The 20,081-nt window shown below is 44.3% G+C and overlaps 1 protein-coding gene across 1 annotated transcript; it reads right to left on the bottom strand.

Moving 5' to 3' along the window:
* Positions 1-1,369: 1,369 nt before the first annotated feature.
* On the bottom strand, positions 1,370-19,698 carry snapc4 (small nuclear RNA activating complex, polypeptide 4). Its single transcript, XM_070903737.1, has 21 exons — positions 19,587-19,698; positions 19,379-19,422; positions 18,308-18,404; positions 18,129-18,151; positions 17,920-18,042; positions 17,649-17,789; positions 17,411-17,495; positions 15,478-15,559; positions 14,864-14,965; positions 13,327-13,399; positions 13,041-13,205; positions 12,738-12,888; positions 12,479-12,585; positions 11,845-11,936; positions 11,376-11,470; positions 9,892-10,004; positions 7,651-9,393; positions 6,183-6,884; positions 4,382-5,264; positions 2,999-3,303; positions 1,370-2,117 (listed from the first exon to the last, which is right to left on the bottom strand). The coding sequence occupies exons 1-21, from the start codon at positions 19,696-19,698 to the stop codon at positions 2,001-2,003; spliced, it is 5,355 nt and encodes a 1,784-aa protein (XP_070759838.1). The 3' UTR covers positions 1,370-2,000.
* Positions 19,699-20,081: the final 383 nt, after the last annotated feature.

Below are 20,081 nucleotides of genomic sequence, written 5' to 3'. Positions count from 1 at the left end.
AGGAAAAGAACTAAAGAATCATTTTGGCATTATGTCATGAATTGAACATTAATCACAAAAACTCAACTTAATATATAAAAGAGAGAAATGAAAAAATAGGCTAATATTGAGATGTCAGATGATGATGACAATGATAAAACGTCCACCAACTCAAAGACAATCTGCTGGAGACACCTGACGGTGAAACATGAACACAGACGTCATGTTTCACACAGTTTGAATCATTTGATGTTGATCACTTGCGTGTTCTTTGGAAATGTCAGAAAATAACTTTGTTTTGGGGAAATGTAAAGTTCTACAACAGAAACGAAGACATAAAATCCCTGTTTGGTACTTTATCTAATTTCTCTGAGGACAGTGTGAAAAGACAGATATTTGGTTAAAATACTGATATACAAATAAAAAAAGCCACTTTGACGAACTGGGGGAAGGTAACAGGGATATTCTAATTGTTGAAGAAATCTTCTTCATGGAAAATCTGACATGTTGAAACGACGAGAAGCTCCACCGGAAGAAAAATGGGGAAAATGGACGTTATACAAAACTCAAAAGCAGAGCTGCAAATAAATCCATGAACAGGACTGAATGACGGAAACCTCTGAATGAATTTTTGAAAAAAAATTTGTTTTCTTTTTGTTACTGTCATTGTTTATATATACACTCTACTATTACTATATATAAACTCTACCACTGTATATAATGTACTACTATAGATACTATTATATATACACTCTACTGCTGTATATAATATACTACTATTTGAACAGGCAGATTGGAAGTATTCAGATTATTTACTACAGAAAAGTAATACAACAATGTGAATGTACTTAAATTGAAGTAAAAGTCCTTCATTTAAAATCTCATTGAAACACAGAAGTATTATAACATGTGAGCAGTGTTTGAATATCGCAGCTGTTTTAATGTTATTTTATAATCTCATCACGTTTCAGATGTAAAACGAGTTCAAATCATCTGTCTGTCAGTTATTCATCTGTTTTCTCGTCAGCAGAGTTCGTTTGGACAGAAAGTGACAGAAAGAGGAAGAAGAGAAGGATTAGAGAAGTCGGCGGAGGAATGACTTAGCGTGAACAGGAAACATCAGCTAACTGAAACAGGAAGTGATGTCACATCAGCACTGATTTGTATTTATGGGGATTCTTAGAAGTCTGATTGAGCTGAAGTGAAACTCAAGTGTGAAAGTCACAAGTCAAACTGAGATCAGAATGCATAGGAACAAACAGGAAGTTATGAGTTTTACCAAAACATGTCCTCACAGTCCACCGTGTCCTCACTTTCCAGGTATATAACTTACTAGTTCTTACAAACGAATCTAGGAGCACACACTGCTTCATTTTACATAAACTTTCTCTTTATTACAAAATAATCAGCTCATAATTACTTAACATTTTCTATTGGAAGCTGAATAAAAAGTAACCAAGACAACAAACAAACAAAAAAAACAACGTAGTTTAGTGCATTTCATCACGCTCCACAGAGCTTCAACCTATTCTGTTCTTACTCATCTTCACGTCCCTGCTGATCATTTTCCAATAATCAAACATTTTATCGATTGATTTCCTTCCTTTAGGCATAAAATTCTATGAAAATCAACCTGCAGACAGAAACTTTTTAAACAAATTCTCTCTGTCTATTTGAGTTTTTTCATCCCTTGATGGTGCATTCAAGGACACTCAAACATCTGAGAATCAGCTGCTGATTTATGAGCTTTGCTATCAGAACATCTAACTCAGCCAGCTCACAAAGATTTCAGAGGGTCTTTGAATGCACCTTTTGACACTGATATCTCAAATTCGACTTGCAGAAGAATGAAAACATGTTTGTAAAGTGAGTTTTGTTGCTGTCCGGTGAAAACCACTTATTTTAAAATGATCAACTTCTTCTCAAACTGCCTTTTCAGATCTCTATCTTTTTACTAACGGCACGTTTAACAAGGATCATTTTTCAGCTGAGAAACTAAACACGTGAACTGAATGTTTCGTCTAGCTTCTACTGGTCTGGTCTGGTCCGGTCTGGTTGGTGATGGGTGTGTTGGTGTTGATGATTCCTGAGAAGTGATTGGCTGGAGCTCCTGACCCGTCACACAGCAACAAAGATCTCTGGAGAAAGACATTGAAGGAAAACTGATAAATGAGTCTTATTCCGGTTCTGATCATATTTAAGACTGAGACACCTGGTTATTGATCTACACGTATTTCTGATCATGTATGTTGCTGCACGTTTGTTTGACTCAAAACTTCATCTAAAACTGATATGAAACACTTAAAAGGACAGATTCACAGGTAGTTTATTTTAAAACATCACTCAGGTGCAGCTGTAATCATTCCTCCTGTTCGTGTTGAGATTCACAATTTCAATGGAAGTGATGGAGGACAAAATCTACGCTCCTCTTATGTGTGAAAATATATCCTGAGGTTTATCTGAAGTTAATATGAGGCTTCATTAGTCATGTGTCAAAGTTACAGACTGTTTAGTACAAATGTCCTCTTTGTGTTTCTGTGAATGTAACACTGTAAATGTAGAGATATTCGATTTGATTTGTTTGATTAACAGACTCATAGCAATACAGCGACCAAAACCTGTTTCATTGTACATGTGAGTGTTGCTTTCAAAACTAGCTGCAGAAGCTTTTTGGCCATCAAGTATTTGACGTTCTCGAGAAGAATTTAAGAGACTGAAAATCATGAGCTTCTGTTTTATGTGGATATACAGTCGAGTGTCATCAATGTTATAATGGAAGCATCAACTATAAATATAACAGGGGCTAAGAGGGAACCCTGAGGTACACCAAAACTACTGATGAATAAAGTGAGAGAAGAACATCGTCTGCTCAGTGGAGCCAACAAGGTGACATCTAGTGGCTGTTAGTAGTACTGCAGCTTTTAGCATCATGAGCTCACACAAAATACAATAAAAACTGAACGTGAATAAAGAAATAAACTATTTAATAAGCTTGACCTCCATCAGCAGCTGAGCTCACCTTGGCTTTCCTCAGTCTTCCTCTTTCTTTGATTTTCTTCAGCTCCACCTCCTCCTCCTCCTCCTCCTCCTCCTCCTCCTCCTCCTCCTCCTCCTCCTCATTGGTTGGGCAGGCCAAAGTCTTCTTTGTGATCGGCTGCACGGTGGCCAGGAGGGCGGGGACAGTGAAGCAGGAGAGGAAGCGGGCCTTTAGAAGCTGGTAGGCGGCGTTATTGGAGAAACGCTCCGCCACCAGCTGGCGTACCGCTGCCACCAGCTCCGCCTCCTCCTCCTGCAGGAGGTCAGAGCTGACAGACGGAGCTGCAGGTGGACGAAACAAACAAACCTGGACTGAACAGTTTGTGCTACTTCAGCTACACACCGACACTATCCAATTCATTTATTCTCACCTTTCATCATTTCAACGTACAAATTCACAACACAGATAAATAGAAAATAATTAGTCAAGCTGAGCGAGATGGGCTATGCTGTGGTCAGGTGATTTTAATCAGGTGATGGATCAAATCCTTGATTGCCATGCACCAATAATGCAGGACATGAGAACAAGCTTGGGTCTCTTGGGATATTTGGCGTCTTAACAAAGGACTTCACCTTTAACTCTGCAGAGGAGACAAATCAATTCTAGAGTAAAAGTTATGAGGAGCAGTCTCCTGTGCTATTGGTACTATTCACTTGTCTGAGCATGCTCAGTATCCTTCCCTTTCCTGGAGGCTTGCAGGACTCTTGGATGGAGACTGAACTAAAGCTTATTGCAGGACGATAACTTGAATGAGGCCCTGAGAGCACAGGTAGGTATGTTTAGAGAAGCAAATCCCTCATCAGGAGTAGCCTGGGAGGCCAAAGCGTTTCTCATAAAACAGCATGCAGTTTGATCTTTGATCTGTAACATATTTCTTTGGAGTAACAATTGCCTGAGTATTAACTTTAAGAAGTTACAGAGGCCAGTGGACCAAGGTGGGTTAGGCGTGGGCATATGTGCGGGGGTGGAGGGTGGGGGGGCTGCTGAGGCTTCAAAATACTACTTCATGCTTCTGAATCACTCAGATAGGAGTCATCTCATCTTACAGCAGGATGGGAAGCATATTTAGATTATAAATAAAATTTACTGGACTTTGTCAAAGTTATTCAGAGCTAAACTGAGGAAGAGTCCAGAGTGCTGGAGATGTGACGAGGATGATGGCACTCACCTTCACATACATCTTCTGTGATTATTGGACAGCCATTCATAAAAATATTATTGTTCCATTTAATTAGACCTACGACCCCCATATTTCACGTGACATGAAGAAGTGAGCAGTGACGGACAAACAACAACGGACAAACAAAGGAAAGAGTGCCACAAATCCCCCTCTGTGTCTGTTAGGTGTGTCAGGTGTGTCAGGTGTGTTACCTGGTTTGTCAACGGGTGGTCTGACGTCAGAGGTGGAGTCTGGCAGGTCAGGAGGCTTACTGGATGTCCTCTTGTTGCTGCTGTCAGATTTGAGTTTGGTTCGGGGACCTCTGGGTTTGGACCCTTGACACAACAACTGCAGGGACGATTTAGTCAGAGACTTCTTGGCCCGGAGAAGCGCACTGAGTGTGCTCAGACTGCTGACGAAGGGCGGTATGTAGGGAAGTGCCACGCCTACTCCAGGTACCATGACCCCTCCCTGACCGCTCAGCCAATCACACACTGCCGCCTGGGACTCCAGGAACATCAGGGAAGTGTCGAATTGCAGTGCCTCTCTCCTGAGGAGAGGGGGTGCTGCTGGGTCCACTCTGACCGTGCCCTTATATGGCAGTAAGAGTTTTGGGGGAGGCTGGGGGAAACAGGAGGACGGAGGGGAGAAGCCGGAGTTTGGGATAGGTTGCAGGATGAAGTCTGGGGGTAAGGGCTTGGAGGGACCGGTAGGCAGGGCAGGAAGAGGGCATGGCTGATTCAGTCTGGGCAGGTTAAAGGGGACGGACACAGCGGTGGGTTGAGGTGCGATTGATCGCGGGCTGCCGGTGGTGAGTCGCAGACCCGGCTGATGGGTTGAAATATCCCTGGGTGGAGCCTGGAGGGGGGCGCTTGGTACTAACGCCAGCTGCAGGACTTGGGGCGGGGCTTCTGCCAGCTGAACCAGCCCACCAGGAGTCAAGACCCACATCGATTGACCGGGAAGTAAACGCAACCTGGAGAGCTGAGTCACCGGATGGTTCTGTACGACAACTTCTTCTTTAGAGCGAGACTTACGAGAGCGCTTCTTACAAGGCGAAAAAGAAGTTCTCTTCTTCTTGGCTTCAGCCTGGAAACAAAAAACACAGGAGTCAGACTGAGAGAACATGAAAGCCATTGGGTTTTTTGGAGAGGCGCAACAAGCAGGAACATATGTGTATTTATCTATAAATGAATGAGTGATTCTTACAATATCTGCTGTCTACAGCTGTTTTACACTGTAGGAAAGTTTTCTCCTTCAGGTCATTAAATCTCTGCAGACATCTGAAGGCAGCAGGACAGAGATGTTGACATTAGGCGGCTATATGACAGCTACAGTAGCTTGGAAAATAGTTAAATGCCGCTAACTGCTGCTACCATTAGCTACTTAGCTCAGTTAGATGTGCAGCTAGTGGTCCTATTAGCTGACTCTGCCTGGACTGGGAGCTTGGAGCACAGAGGGAGTGTTGGTGTTTACTGTGAGCAGAGGCGTCCTTCATCTGACGCCATCCAACTCTTTCAAACAGTGTTGACAGCTGTTCAGCCTCTTTACAGCTTATTGCTGAGCAAAGACTTGCTCAGAGTTGCCTGTAGGATAATGTGAAGGCAGATTAAATCAAACTCCTCTGCCCCCCGTGTGCAGCACACACCTGTGGGAACATATCAGCAATCGCTGGTTGTTGGGGTGACAGTGGCCAGTTGGATCACCCCCCCCCCCATTCACAGCTTCCTTTACAACTTAAAGTGGAAACTGTGTCTCCACCATGAACAACTTGAGATACTGTAGAATTAAGACTGAAATAATGTTGGATTGATGTGATCAAATAAAAGTGTATTTATTAATCAACCTCTGACCTACAGTAGTCCACTTCATCCAGCCCTTTGGTAGAGACGCCCACAGAGTTCAGGTGTCCAACACCTACAGCTTTGCGCTTGTTGTCGCGCAGAGCAATGATTGAAATATGGCCCATGAGTGGAAATATAGCCCATGAGTGGAAACATATCTTACCTTTTCGTGAGTGGCTTCCTGAAGATCCCTGGCCCTCTGACTGGGCTTCCGAACCCTCTTTCCTTCCTGGATCACACCTGTAGCTGTCCTGCCCATGGCGTCACCTGTCCCCCCCACACATTGGTCATCCTGACTGCTTGTCACACTCAGTTGATCCTCCCCCTTCCCTCGTTTCCTCCGTCTGGGTGGGGCTTTGAGAGGCTTGTTGGGGGCGGAGTCAGATTTATACCCCGTGGGTTTTAGTTGTTTGGGGGCGTGGCTTGGTTTAATTAATTGTTGACTGGGGGTGAGGCCAAATTTTACAAAGGTGTAATCATGATCATTGTGGAGAGGAGCAAATAGGCTTGAAGTGGAGGAAGCGGTGTGCTGATTGGTCGGTATGGATGGGGGCAGGGCTAAACTGAGGTTTTGGGTTGAGGACACAGTCCTATCAGAGCAGGCAGATGTGGCGCTCTGGGGCAACAGGGACGAGTTTCCAGAGACAGGAGAGACATTCAATCTGAGAGCAGGAGGAGAAGGTGTAGTTTCTTGTGCTGAAGGAGGTACAGTTTTGGTCAGCGGATAGGAGATGACATCGGCAGGAGGAGGTCTTTGAGGAGCTGTGGGGGGCGTGGTCATGGAGGAAGGAGGAGTCTGAGGTACCAGCCGGATAGGTACAGTGCTGTTTGTGTTCTGCGTCTGAACTCTGTTCTTTGCTTCATTCTGAAAGGAGTGAAAACCAAAGACAAGTCAGACCGATTACATCAGATTAAGTGTATGACAAGTTTAAAGTTCTGGGAGCAACGGGCAAAGAGGGAACTGCCACGGGGCTCTAGACCCTCAGGACCCCTGAAGGCCCAGGTTGTCTGTGAGGCAATTAAACTGAGACCATTTGATTTATTACAAATGTGCATGACTAAAGCATGATTAAAAACTAAACTGCCTCAGAGGACCTTCAGAGTATGTCCTGACTAATTCAGGGAACTCAAATACCAGTAAAATTTGCTCCTGTATTGTCTTTCCTCATTGTGGTTTTTTAAGTACCTTATGGGCCATCAGTCAAGTACATTTTATTTATAGAGCCCACTATCACAAATCACAAATTTTCCTCAATTTTCAATCTGTACAGCATACGACACCAATTCTGATAATGAAAAACCCTTTAACAGGGAAAAAATGGAAGAAAGCTCAGGAAGAAGAGGGATCAATCATGATGACCAACTTATAAATAGATTATAACATATATGAAGAGCATGGATCCAGGAAGACGTCCAGCAACTTCAGGTGTCGCCAAACAGACCTGAGTCACAGCAGCTAATTTTTGAACCAGTTGCCCCCTGACAGGTTCATTGAGCCTGGCTGAGTGCAGCACTGTGATTGTTAAACTCCAAAAGCTATGATAAATTTGATTATACTGCTGGACATTAAAAAACACTTTTTTGTTTCACATGAATCATCTCATGACATGAATTCCTAAAAAGGCAGTTACCTTGGCCTCAGTAGCTTCCTGCAGAGCTTTGGTCTTTGGATGCATCTTCCGAATCCTCCTTCCTTCCTCGATCACACCTGTACCATCCACACCTGTACATGCTCCACCCACACCCTTGCCTGCCCTGCTCAAATCCACCCCATTCTGACTGCTGCAAACAGCCTCTTGATCCTCTGCCACCTTTTGCCCCCTCCCTTTGTGTGGTTTCAAAGATGGAATGGAGCTAGATGGACTGGGGGAAGGACAAGGCTGGCTGGGGGAAGTGACGGGGCTGCTGGAGTTGGAAATAACAGCGTGCTGACTGGGAAGTGTAGAACCAATAGAAACATGTGGGTTAGAGGAAGGGGACAGGGCAACTACAAGGTTTTGAGTCAAAGGTCCAGCTTGTTGGCGGAAAGAGGCAGAGCAGGTAGATGTGGCATTCAAAGGCATTGGGACCACAGAGACAGGATGGACATTCAGACTATGAGGAGCAGAAGGTGCCGGTAATGGAGAGGCGACGTCCCCTACAGGAGGAGGTCTGCATAGTATTGGAGGCGGTGTGGTTAGGGAAGAGGGAGGCATGAGCTGGATGGAGGCAGCACGAGGTTGTGTGACAGGATGAGGAAAAAGGACAGCTCGAGGAAACAACATAGGAGACATCCGAGGATGCATCTGAAGTAGAATGCCAGGACGATTCTGAGAAGGCATTGACGGGAGGTGAGGAGGAGGAGGATGCTGCAGCAGCATGTGTTGCTGTGGTTGTACTTGCTGTTTGAGCTGCAGTTGTTGCTGTTTCTGTTTGTCTTGTTGCTGCAGCTCCAGAAGCTGCTTCAGGATCAGTTTGTGCTGCAGGTCTTCTTTGACCACCCTCTGCTGCCGGAGTCCTGCAATGCTCTTCAGGCTATTCGTCTGGACAGAGAAAGGACCTGAAAGTGGTGTCAGGTCCACTCTGTTTCTCCTCTGCTCTATCATCCCCTTACAGCCCACAGCGTCCACGTTCATGGTCTGGAGGAAGAGCAGGAAGACGGGGGTCGAGGAGAACTCCGTCTTCTCTCCTTGCTCCCTCAGTGCATCGGCTGCCGTCAGTCTGGTTTTTGCTGGGATCAGCAGGTTGCCAATCCATGGCGTCACCGCAGCCTGCAGCTCGTAGCCCAGCCCCATGTCCGTCACTCTGCCCAGGTGGTTCGGTTTGCCGGTCTGGACCTTCTCACTGGGGCTGGAGCTCAGATTGTTGAACTTCTGCACCTGGCGGTACAGGTGGGCTCGGAGCTGGTCAGGTGACACCATCATCATGGTGTTGCTGCTGTGGCGTTTCTCCCACTGCAGCTCTCTGGGATGTGGTCCGATGATCACGGAGCGTCCAAATCGGCCTAGGATGGTTGACCGGACAGGTTTCTTATTGTGGATGCCTCCAGAGGAAGGTAACTCCACGGGTCGAAAGCTCAGGAAAGTGAAACATTGTGCTTTTTCTGTTGGAGTCCACTCCTGCATGGGGGGAAAGGTGTACTCCTCTTCTTCCTCCTCCTTCTCAACCTCCTCAATCCTCTCTTCTTCCACTACCTCCTTCTTTTTCTTCTTCTTCTCCTCTTCATCACTGTCCATGTACTCCACCACCATCTCCTCCTCCTCCTCCTCCTCCTCTTCCTCCTCCTCCTCCTCCTCCTCCTCCAGTTTCATCAGTTGTCTCCTGATTCTCTTCTTGGCTGGGACAACCTTCTTCTTCTTCTCTCCTCCGCAACTCTTTGGTGTTTTTTTATTGTTCTTCTCTTTCTATTGACAGCGAGAGAGAGTTAGAATCAGTCACGGTCAGCTCTCTTGGAGTCCAGCAGCTTGTTTTCTGTTTCCCATATATCTGATATTGGACCAAGTACCAGACACAGCCCCAATAAGGTGTTTATTATTTGCATTGGCCAATGAACCATTAGCCACAGCTATAGGACAGGACATACAAGATATAAGATTTCACTTTATGCTGATGATGTAATTATGTATTTAGATTCTCCTGGTATTCGACCCCACATTCATACGATTAATTATTAAATATTAATATATGGTATTCTTTTTCTGGGTACAAAATCCATTTCAAATATATAGAGGCACAAATGAAACGTGCCTGTTGAGAAGTAATTCGGCCTGGGGGTTTGCATTTGTGGGAGGGCATTCAGCATCACTGACTGTGTAACAGGTGTAACAGGTGTAACAGGTGTAACAGGTGACCCCCCCCCCAAAAAAAAAGACAGCCCCACCCTCCCAGAGAACAGGTGAGTGTACCCCAATAGGAAGTTGAGCTTGTCTGGATAGTTTCCTCCACTCTCTGAGACACTGAGCGTCATAACGATGAGGAATCTCAGCGGCGATCTTTGCCCAGCGACCTGAGACACAAACACACATACACACTTATCATCATTGTATGAAGACATGAGACAAACTGGAAGTGGACTAATAAAGTTGATGATTTAAGTTCAGCTACCACTGCAGCACCAGTGGGCGGGGCTACAGCACATCAGCAGAACCAATGAGTGTTGGCCTAACAGTTAAAAGAAGAGAAGTGAGCTTTTAACTTCTTCTGTATGAATTAAAGATGTTTTTTGAAGAATTTTTTTTGTCCCTGATCAGAGTTAAATATTGATTATCTGCTGATACTGAGTCTGATCAGATACTTCCATTTACCTGAATGATGATTAAATATGTATGACACACTGAAATAACAGCTGTAGAATCTAAATCTGACACATCTGATTTTTCACAAACTACTTGATCCAAAACTATTAAGCTTATCAGCTTAAATGATCTACCCTGGTGTAGACCCAGAACACGCTGGAGGGATTACATATCTCATCTGGCCTGGGAATGCCTGGAGGAGGAGCTGGAAAACGTTGCTGGGGAGGGACATCTAGAAAATGGATGGACGGAGCTTAAATTACACTGGGGAACACACTTTTTGTTGAGTTAGGTCTGACAGCTGTTTTTAACTAATTTTTGGGTGCGGAATCCAAAACTGATCTCAGTTTTTCTCTATCACGTCAAGTTTTTGAACTATAGGATCCCCGTTTTCTTAAAAAATATGAAAAATACTGTACTTAACAGATATGTGTGTGATAGTACTGACCTATTGGGAGCTGCACACACCTCTCACCGCACTGTCTCAATTGTGACTGCACAAACAAGTTGCCACGTAGCTGTAGATGAGTCCAATCGTAATCAGCTGGCAAGTCTTACTACAGCTAATCAGTGGAATTTTGCTTATCTGGAGGGTAAGCTGTGGAGAAAAAACTTGACGTGCTAGAAAAAAACTGACTGCAATTTTGGAATCAGCATGCCAATTTTAGTTTTAATCAGCATAAAAATCTAACTCAACAGAAATTTTTTTTCAAATTGTTCCCCAGTGTTATTGACCTGAAATTAATGAAAGTTTAACTGGAGAATGTGATTCCTGAAACTGACGTGAGATCAGCTGCTGGTTTTATAAGAGAAGACAGCTCACTCTGTTGGAGTTGTTGAACTACAGAAACACTCTGGTTGTACAGTGGTGTCACAGAATGGAGCTTCCTCCCTCACAGAGGGAACACAGACAACAGACCAGTTTCCTTTTGTTCTGAATGAACATGAATCAGTGACAGTTGATCTGAGGTGCAGCCGGAGATGAGAAGCTGCTTCCTGAATGTTTTCTACTCTGAGCTCTGATGAAGAGACAGAGAGAGAACAGAGAAGTTACTGCAGTGAATTCTGTGTTTGTGACCCACCGACTCCATGTTTCTCCACCAGCTGCAGCAGCAGCTCTTTCTCCTGTTTGTCAAACGGTCCTCTCTTTGTTCCCGCTTTCAGACAGTCATGATACCTGCACACACACACACACACACACACACACACACACACACACACACACACACACACACACACAGGTCAACTGGACAATTACGTCCTGTTAAAACAACCCTGTTGTTATTTGTAACACAGGGGTTTCCACATACTTTTGGCCACATACTGTAACTTTTCTCAAATCTGATATGTCTGAGTGATAAAAAAGAGCATAATAACAGTAAATGTTGTCTGTCAGACGCTCTGACTGAAACCAAAGTGAATGTTAGAGGAGAGATGCGATTAGACCCACGGAGGAAACAGGAGAGAAAGTTCAGAGATCAGTCAGAGGCTGAATATCAGCTAGCTTACAGCTAATGTCTGGACAGTCGGTATTATCCAATCAGCTCTCACCTGTCTCTGCAGGCGCTGTCGGTGCGCCCAGGAACATCCAACCTGATCTTCCACCAGCACTCTCCATAAAGAGACACAGCTTGCAGCAGCAGCTGAGAGACAGACAGGCAGAGAGACAGACAGAGCTTTTTAAAACAATATCAGTCCATAATTACATGGACACACTCAGGACAGAAGATCATCTTCCACCTGCTAACACCATGCTAACACCTACTGACACCAAGCTAACCATGCTAACACCAACACCAACTGACACCGACTGACAACATGCTGTTCATCATGACTTATTAACTACTGTAGCACAGCTCTGTTGACAGGTACATCCAGCAGAGTATCCATTTTTATTTTCCCTTTTACTACTGCAATACCTTTTTCCATTTCAATGCACCAGTGTCCATATTTGATTTCAATTTATTTTTTAAAAGGAAACAGATCAGTTCTTTAGCGTTAAAGATTCAGTCGGTCAGGTCCACAGAACTTTCGTTAAAAATAGTGTACATGTGCATGGACTGGATCCCTCCATGTATAACTCTTCTTCATGTGGTTATTTAATGGTTACTGTCAGCACTCCTGTCAGTACTACCATGTGACCTACTATCACTGCATGAGGTCATTTAGCCTCCCCCCAGCATACCTGGTCCTCCTGTTTGGTCCACGGTCCTTTCTTCAGGCTCGGGTCCAAAACCTGGTTCCACCTGTAGATCACCTGGGCAGGGTCACGACCCTCCATGAAGTAACTCACTGAGACGGAGACAGGTGGAGAGAGAGAGAAAGAGACAGGAGAGACAGACAGGTGTTGTTGTGTAGTTGCTGAATAACATCAGATGGTAAAATTCTTAAATCAACATAATTCTTTGACGTCAGAGTGCGACGTCAGAGTGCGATGTCAGTACTCTGTGTGTAGGGGATGAAGTTTCCGATCCTCATCTTGTCCACTAGTTCTCTGAGCAGAGCGTCTTCAGCCGGAGTCCAACTGCCGTGTTTCAACGAACCAGAGACGAAACGCTGGAACGTCTGAAGACATAAGAAGGCCGTCCTCCCTGTCTGAGAGACAGACAGGTAGAGAGAGAGACAGGTGAGACAGACAGGTCACACATAGACAGGAGAGAGACAGGACAGACATAAGGGTGGAAGATGGGAGGACAGACAGACATGAGAAACAGACAGGAGATACTTCCTCCCCTCCTCGTCCTCACCCCCAGCTCTGTGGCGATGGTCTTCCAGTGTCTCTCTCCGTGTCTCCTGCTGACCTCCTTCAGCTGCTGCACCTCCTCCTGACTCCACCGAGTCTTATTGATGGACGGGTGGAGGAAGTTCTGCCAGAAACAACGAATGTCCTCCGCATCCCTCGTTCCTTCAAACTGAGGAGGAGGGAGAGGAAGAGAAGAGGAGGGGGAGAGAAGAGGAGGAGGAGATCTTTTTGACTGACAGTCTGATGCTTCTACAGTCAACATCGTGTGATTGGCTGATTTTTGGACTTACATCAATATTAGAGATTTTCTGCCAGTCATGTTCTTCATATCGAGCACCAATCAGCTCCTCCTCCTTCTTCCCTCTGACCAATCAGAGACAGAGAATGACTCACAGTCACAGACTCCCATTAAACACCACACCTCACACACACGTTTGTATTTCAATACTTGTGAGGACGCTATCTGACATAAAACATTCCTAAACCTCTGTCACCTGAACCACTGTTACTCTACATCAGAGTGTTTCAACGTCTGACATCTTTAACCTTTATTTGTTTCAAATTAGCACCATTAAAAGTGCTGAACGTGGTGCCCCTGTAGCTCACCTGGTGGACCATTTGCTAAGGCTGTCGTCCCCCGTTGGTTTGTGGACTACCGTTTTGAAGCCTTGAGTTTAGCATTTTGGCCATCGCTATCTTGGTCTTTTGGAACCAGTAGTGACCATATTTGGACAAGAGGGTGGAGCTGGGGGTCTGAGAACCTGAGGACACTATGCAGGCCTACCTACACCTGTAACCTGACTGCACCTGGCTCCTGGCTACGCGAAGTAGCTGCTAACAAAGTTAGCTTGTACAGCGGACTCCTAGAGTGTCTTTTAGTACAGCCTAACACCTCTGTCCTGACAGGTTGCTGTGGTAGCAACTTGTCAATCACAAGGTAGCCCCGCCCTAAAACAGACTCTGCTTTATCGTCTATTTTACTCTAAATGGGACCATAATTTACTAAATGAACATCATGCTGTATTGAAGGAGACTTGAAACTAGAGACTGAGACCATAAACTCATGAGGAAAATGTTTACTGAGGTAATAAATCAAGTGAGAAGTCGGGTCATTTTCTCATGGACTTCTATACAATCGGACTTCTTTTAGCAACCAGTGGAGTCGCTCCCTGCTGGTCATTAGAAAGAATGCAGGTTTAAGGAACTTCAGCGCTGGCTTGACTTTGCAGACCCGGTTGGTGGTTGGTACTCATGGATGTACAGTCAACTATCACTGGATCACTTTGATGCTGAAGAAAACTGAAAAACCTCATGATTCTCAGTTCTGCAGCGTCTCTCTTCTCTGACGTCTAAGTGGATTTCTGGAGGTTTATTCTGGATGGACATCAGAGATAATGATCTCCTCAGGAAGTGGAAGTCACACTGAATGATTTAATGTGTTTCATGTCTGTGTTCAGATCTGACTGAGTTGTGTGAGTCGCTGCTGCAGCTCCACCTGCTGACCAACTACAATAACTAATTTCCTGTTAGTTTTGTGCATGCACCTGCCCCCTTCACCTCACATGGTGTCTTTGTCTCATGTCTCTCCCTCCTCAACCCCCCTTCAACTCACAGTCTGAAAACTTCTGCCCGAAACTGAACCTGAACTTTGGTCTAAACTCTAAAATGGTTCTTTCAAGAAGAGAAGAAAAGCCAAAATGTCCTCACACCCTGAGGTTTTAAACTCAAATGGGTCCTCACAAAACTAGAATTACAACAGCAAAACACACACACACACACACACACACACGCACACACACACACACGCACACACACACACATACATACTTCAGCAAGTCAATCTCTCTCTCCAGACTGTCTATCTGCTGTCTGAGCTGCTGCCTGTCTGTCTCCACTGCTGAGGACAGCTTCTGACTCAGGTAGTCCACCCTGGAAGAGAGTGACAGAAAAACAGACAGACAGACAGACAGGCAGAGGTTATGTGGATGTAAGTAAAACAAGAGCTAATGAATGTTAAATAGTCTAAATGAAGAACAATAGTAACTAATAACTGTGACTCTGTGAATGTCCTCAGCTGATACAGCAGAAGACACAGTTGTTGTCATGGTAACAGGCTGTTGATAAGTTGTTGTGAAGTTTGAATGTTTAATCGTGTGTTGGCTTGTTGTGTCACACTGGGAAATGAAGTTCACTCTAATCAGACAGAATTCACCAAAAACTGTTGGATTTTTGAGTGAGCTGTTGATGGACACATTCTCCCACAATGCATTGCACAAAAGGAAATAGAGGAGCTGGTCTGGAGAACATAAAAATGAATTATTGTTGACGGTAAAATAGCGGCACGAAGTAATAATATAAATATCTAAAATATAATACAAGTATTAGTTAAGAACAACATTTTGCTACTACTACTGCTCATAATAATAATAAATAGATGTTACTTGGAGAGTTTGGGTTGGATGAGTCTCCTCAGACTGTCTCTGGCAACTGAGTGGATCAACAGAGTCTTCTGCCAGCTCTCCCCTGAAGACACAGAGACATGTAGAAGACATTAAGAGGACATATACATACATATATACACATATATACATACATATACAAATATATACACATACATACATATACACATATATAGACACATACATATATACATACAGTTGTGCTCATAAGTTTACATACCCTGGCAAAATTTGTGAAATATTGTCCATTTTTTCAGAAAATATGTTTGATCATGGAAAAACCTTTCTTTCATTCAGGGTTAGTGGTCAGACGAAGTTATTCATTATCACGCAATTGTATTTGCTCTTTTTAAATCATAATGACAAGTTGAATCACCCAAACAGCCCTGATCAAAAGTATACATACCCTTGGAGTTTTGGCCTGATAATATGCACACAAGTTGACACAAACAGGTTTAAATAGCTAGTAAGGGTAACTGTCCACACCTGTCATCTGTTTGCATGTAATTAGTGTCTGTGTATAAAAAGTAAGTGAGTCTCTAGGCTCCTGCACATTTCCTCTAGTGCTGCACTGACTTTGCTGGATTCTGAGCCAAAGAACTGTCAAAGGACCTGCGAGAGAAGGTAGTTGAACTTTATAAAACAGGAAAAGGATATAAAAAGATATCCAAACATTTGAGAATGCCAATCAGTAGTGTTCAAACTCTGATAAAAAAGTGGAAAATAAGGGGTTCTGTTGATACCAAGCCACGGTCAGGTAGAACCAACAAAAAACAACAAACTTCAGCTGACATACAGACTTCTCTACAGAAAAGTGGTGTGGCTGTTTCAAGATGCACAATAAGGAGACACTTGAAGAAAAATGGGCTGCACGGCCGAGTTGCCAGAAGAAAGCCATTACTACACCAGTGCCACAAAACAGCCCGCTTACAATATGCTGAACAGCACCTGGACAAGCCTCAAAGCTTCTGGAACAAGATCATTTGAGACTAAGATTGAACTTGATGGTCACAACCATAAACGTTATGTTTGGAGGGGCGTCAACAATGCCTATGATGAAAAGTACACCATCCCTACTGTGAAGCATGGGGGTGGATCTCTGATGTTTTGGGGGGGTGTGAGCTACAGCGGCACAGGGAATTTGGTCAAAATGGATGGCAAGATGAATGCAACATGTTATCAGAAAATACTGGAGGACAATTTGCACTCATCAGCCCAGAAGCTGCGCATGGGACGCACTTGGACTTTCCAACATGACAATGATCCAAAACACAAGGCCAAGTCGACCTGTCTTTGGCTACAAGTGAAGGTTCTGGAGTGGCCATCACAGTCTCCTGACCTCAATATCATTGAGCCACTTTGGGGAGATCTCAAACGTGCAGTTCATGCAAGACAGCCCTAGAATTTACAGGACCTGGAAGCTTTTTGCCAAGAAGAATGGGCAGCTTTACCATCTGAGAAAATAAAGGGCCAACAGCTATCACAAAAGACTACAAGCTGTCATTGATGCTAAAGGGGGCAATACACAGTATTAAGAACTAAGGGTATGCAAACTTTTGAACAGGGACCATCTCAGTATTTTCTCTATTGTTATACTTTATTTAATGATTGTGCTTTTTTTTTTAGATGCCTCAGAGTTTAGTTTGAATCCCATTTAAAATAAAATAAATTTATTTTGCCTGATCATTCATGTTTTCATTAAAGAATGGTACACATTTTACAAACTCTGCCAGGGTATGTAAACTTATGACCACAACCGTGTATATATGTATATATATATATATATATATATAAACACACACACACACACACACACACACACACATAAAGGTTTCAGGTTTCTGTGGTTTATATGAACCCTGATTTCCTCTTTGATCAATTAAATTTAGTGATTTGTTAAATTTGTTACTCTTACATCGTTTCAATTTCAGTTTCTTGTTGTCCAGACAGCCCGCCATCCTGCTGGCCTTCTCCTTTGTCTCCCGATTGGCTGGAGGACCCTGGAGACCGACAAACACAGCATCTCATTGGTCAGCTGCCAACAGCAAAACTGTCATGGTCAAATGTTAAATTTATAGCACGCTTTAAAAACAAACCAGGTTTATGTCAAAGAGCTTTACAACAGACAAGGTGGGTCGGTCAGCCTGCCTTACCAGTCCGGTCAGTTTGTCCTTGAAGTACGGTTTGAGGAAGCGTCCCAGGAACATGTTGATTGGCTGCTGGCAGGAGGAAGGGGGGTGCTGTTCCCTGGAAGACTCTTTGATTGGTCCAGACAGCTGAGACACCACCTCCTTCTACAGAGAGAAAAAAATATTTATTATCAGTTTTGACCCGCTGTCTGTGATTGTGTGTCAGTACTGACCTGTAGTCAGTGGTTGTGTGTCAGTTCTGACCTCCTGTCTGTGGTTGTGTGTCAGTACTGACCTGTTGTCTGTGGTTGTGTGTCAGTAGTGTCTCCAGCTGGTCTAGGGTCTCTTGAACCACCTGCTGGTAGACGAGGTTCATCTGAAGACACGAGTCCACTGACAGAGACAGACCGAGTTCACTCTGACGAGAGACAGACAGACGCAGTCAGTAAAACACTGACTCGTCTGTAAGTGATGAATATGTGGTGAGCTAAAGTTGATACTGACCTCCTCACTGCTGCTGTCATCATCTGAACAGACACACCAGACAAGATCAGATATTAATATACTGTCTGTTAACAATCATCTTTACATGGAAACACAGAGACAGTCAGTCACACCGACAGACAGACAGTTACACAAACAGACAGACAGGCAGACAGTGAGACAGTTACACAGACAGGTACCTGACACACAGATGGGACTGTGTGGTCCCAGGACGTTCTCCAGGTTCTGGATCTCCCTCTGGATCTTCTCTCTCTGAGCCAACAGACCTACTGCAGACTGAACATAGTATCACAGTCTCACACTGCAGGAGGGACAATATGTTTAGACTGATCAATAGATGATCATTCAGTGATCAACATACTGCAGTGATCTTACAGCTACACTAATCAGCTGATCAGTTTGTTGCAGTTAAATCAGCATCAGTCAGTTGATCAGTTTATACACTGTAAAATGTCACGCTTACTTTGTTAGTTTAAACATTTTACTACGGATCAGGGTCTTCAGAAGTGAACATAAATGGACTTCACTTATTCAGCTCAAGTTCACTTTGACATGTGGACAGGGGGAGCCGGGGATCGAACCTCCGACCCGGACAGAACCACAGACATGACTACATACAAAACCACAGAGAGAATCACAGACAGAACCACAGACATGACTACAGACAGAACCACCGACAGGACTACAGACAGAGCCACAGACATGACTACATACAAAACCACAGAGAGAATCACAGACAGAACCACAGACAGGACTACAGACAGAACCACCGACAGGACTACAGACAGAGCCACAGACAGAACTGCAGACAGAACCGCAGACAGGACCACAGACAGAACCGCAGACAGGACCACAGACAGGACCACAGACAGAACTACAGAAACAACTACTGACAGAACCTAAGTGATTTGACGCTACATAAATAAAATTGAATTGAGCTACAGACACACATGGTCTTTATGTTAATGAGACACTTTGTCTCAACCGGTCAAAGCAGATGACCCCCCACCTAGAGTCTGGTTCTGCTTGAGGTTTCTGCCTCTTAAAGGAAGTTTTTCCTTGCCACTGTCTCCAAAGTGCTTGCTCATGGTGGGAACTGTTGGGTCTCTGTAATAACATTATAAAGAGTCGGTCTAGACCTGCTCTATTTGCAAAGTGTTATGAGATGACTTTTGTTGTGATTTGGCGCTATATAAATAAAATTGAATTGAATTGAATTGAATTTGTGTGTGTGTGTGTGTGTCTGTTACCTGCCCCGCCTCCTCCTCTGTGTCATCACCATCTGATTCATCACCTGATCAAAGAGACAAAGACCTTTGAGACTGTCTGTCTCGCTCTCTGCATGTACTTTAATAAACACAGGGAACAGCAGTGAAAACAGCTGGCAGAGGGGCGGGAATATCAAAATCTGCCCTTTGGGAGAGACAGAGAGATGCAGAGAGACGGACAGACAGGTACCTGTCTCACTGCTCGGCATCTCCAGTTCAGTGTGTGTTGCAGAGAGACTCTGTTCCAGCTTTTCCACTTGTCGCTGAATCCTGTCTCTCTCTGCTGACAGAGAGACAGACATGTCTGCGTGCGCGCGCACACACACGTCAGTACAGTCACATCCTGTTTAAAAACTGAAATACTGATAAGCAGCAGCTACTACAGCATGTACTACTGTAGTACTGACAGCACAGCAGATACCACTGTAGTATTGACAGTATAGCAGATACTACTGTAGCAACTGTAGTAGAAACACAGTACTATTACTACGCTGAGCAGTACTCTGATGCTAACATCAGCAGCTAACATCAACATACAGTCATAAGGGGACTCTTCTGACCTGCAGCAGCTCCCGTCTCTTCAGTAAATCCACTTTTTACTATATTGTATCTTTACTTTGTGCCTCCACGCGCCGCGGAGCTCCAATCAACGCAGCTCTGACGTTACCACATTACCCAGCAGGCT

Source organism: Enoplosus armatus, chromosome 4 (genome assembly GCF_043641665.1).
Source record: "Enoplosus armatus isolate fEnoArm2 chromosome 4, fEnoArm2.hap1, whole genome shotgun sequence".
NCBI classification, from domain to species: Eukaryota; Metazoa; Chordata; class Actinopteri; order Centrarchiformes; family Enoplosidae; genus Enoplosus; species Enoplosus armatus.
This window is presented reverse-complemented; position numbering and strand designations above follow the sequence as displayed.

Bases quoted from the DNA above. Each gene is read 5' to 3' on its own strand.
- snapc4 (XM_070903737.1), bottom strand. From the start codon at position 19,698: ATGTCTGTCTCTCTGTCAGCAGAGAGAGACAGGATTCAGCGACAAGTG. The intron at 17,790-17,919 runs GTCAGTACTGAC...TTCTCTCTGTAG, and splicing joins CACACAACCACAGACAACAG to AAGGAGGTGGTGTCTCAGCT. The intron at 13,206-13,326 runs GTAAGTCCAAAA...CCTCCTCCTCAG, and splicing joins AGAAAATCTCTAATATTGAT to TTTGAAGGAACGAGGGATGC.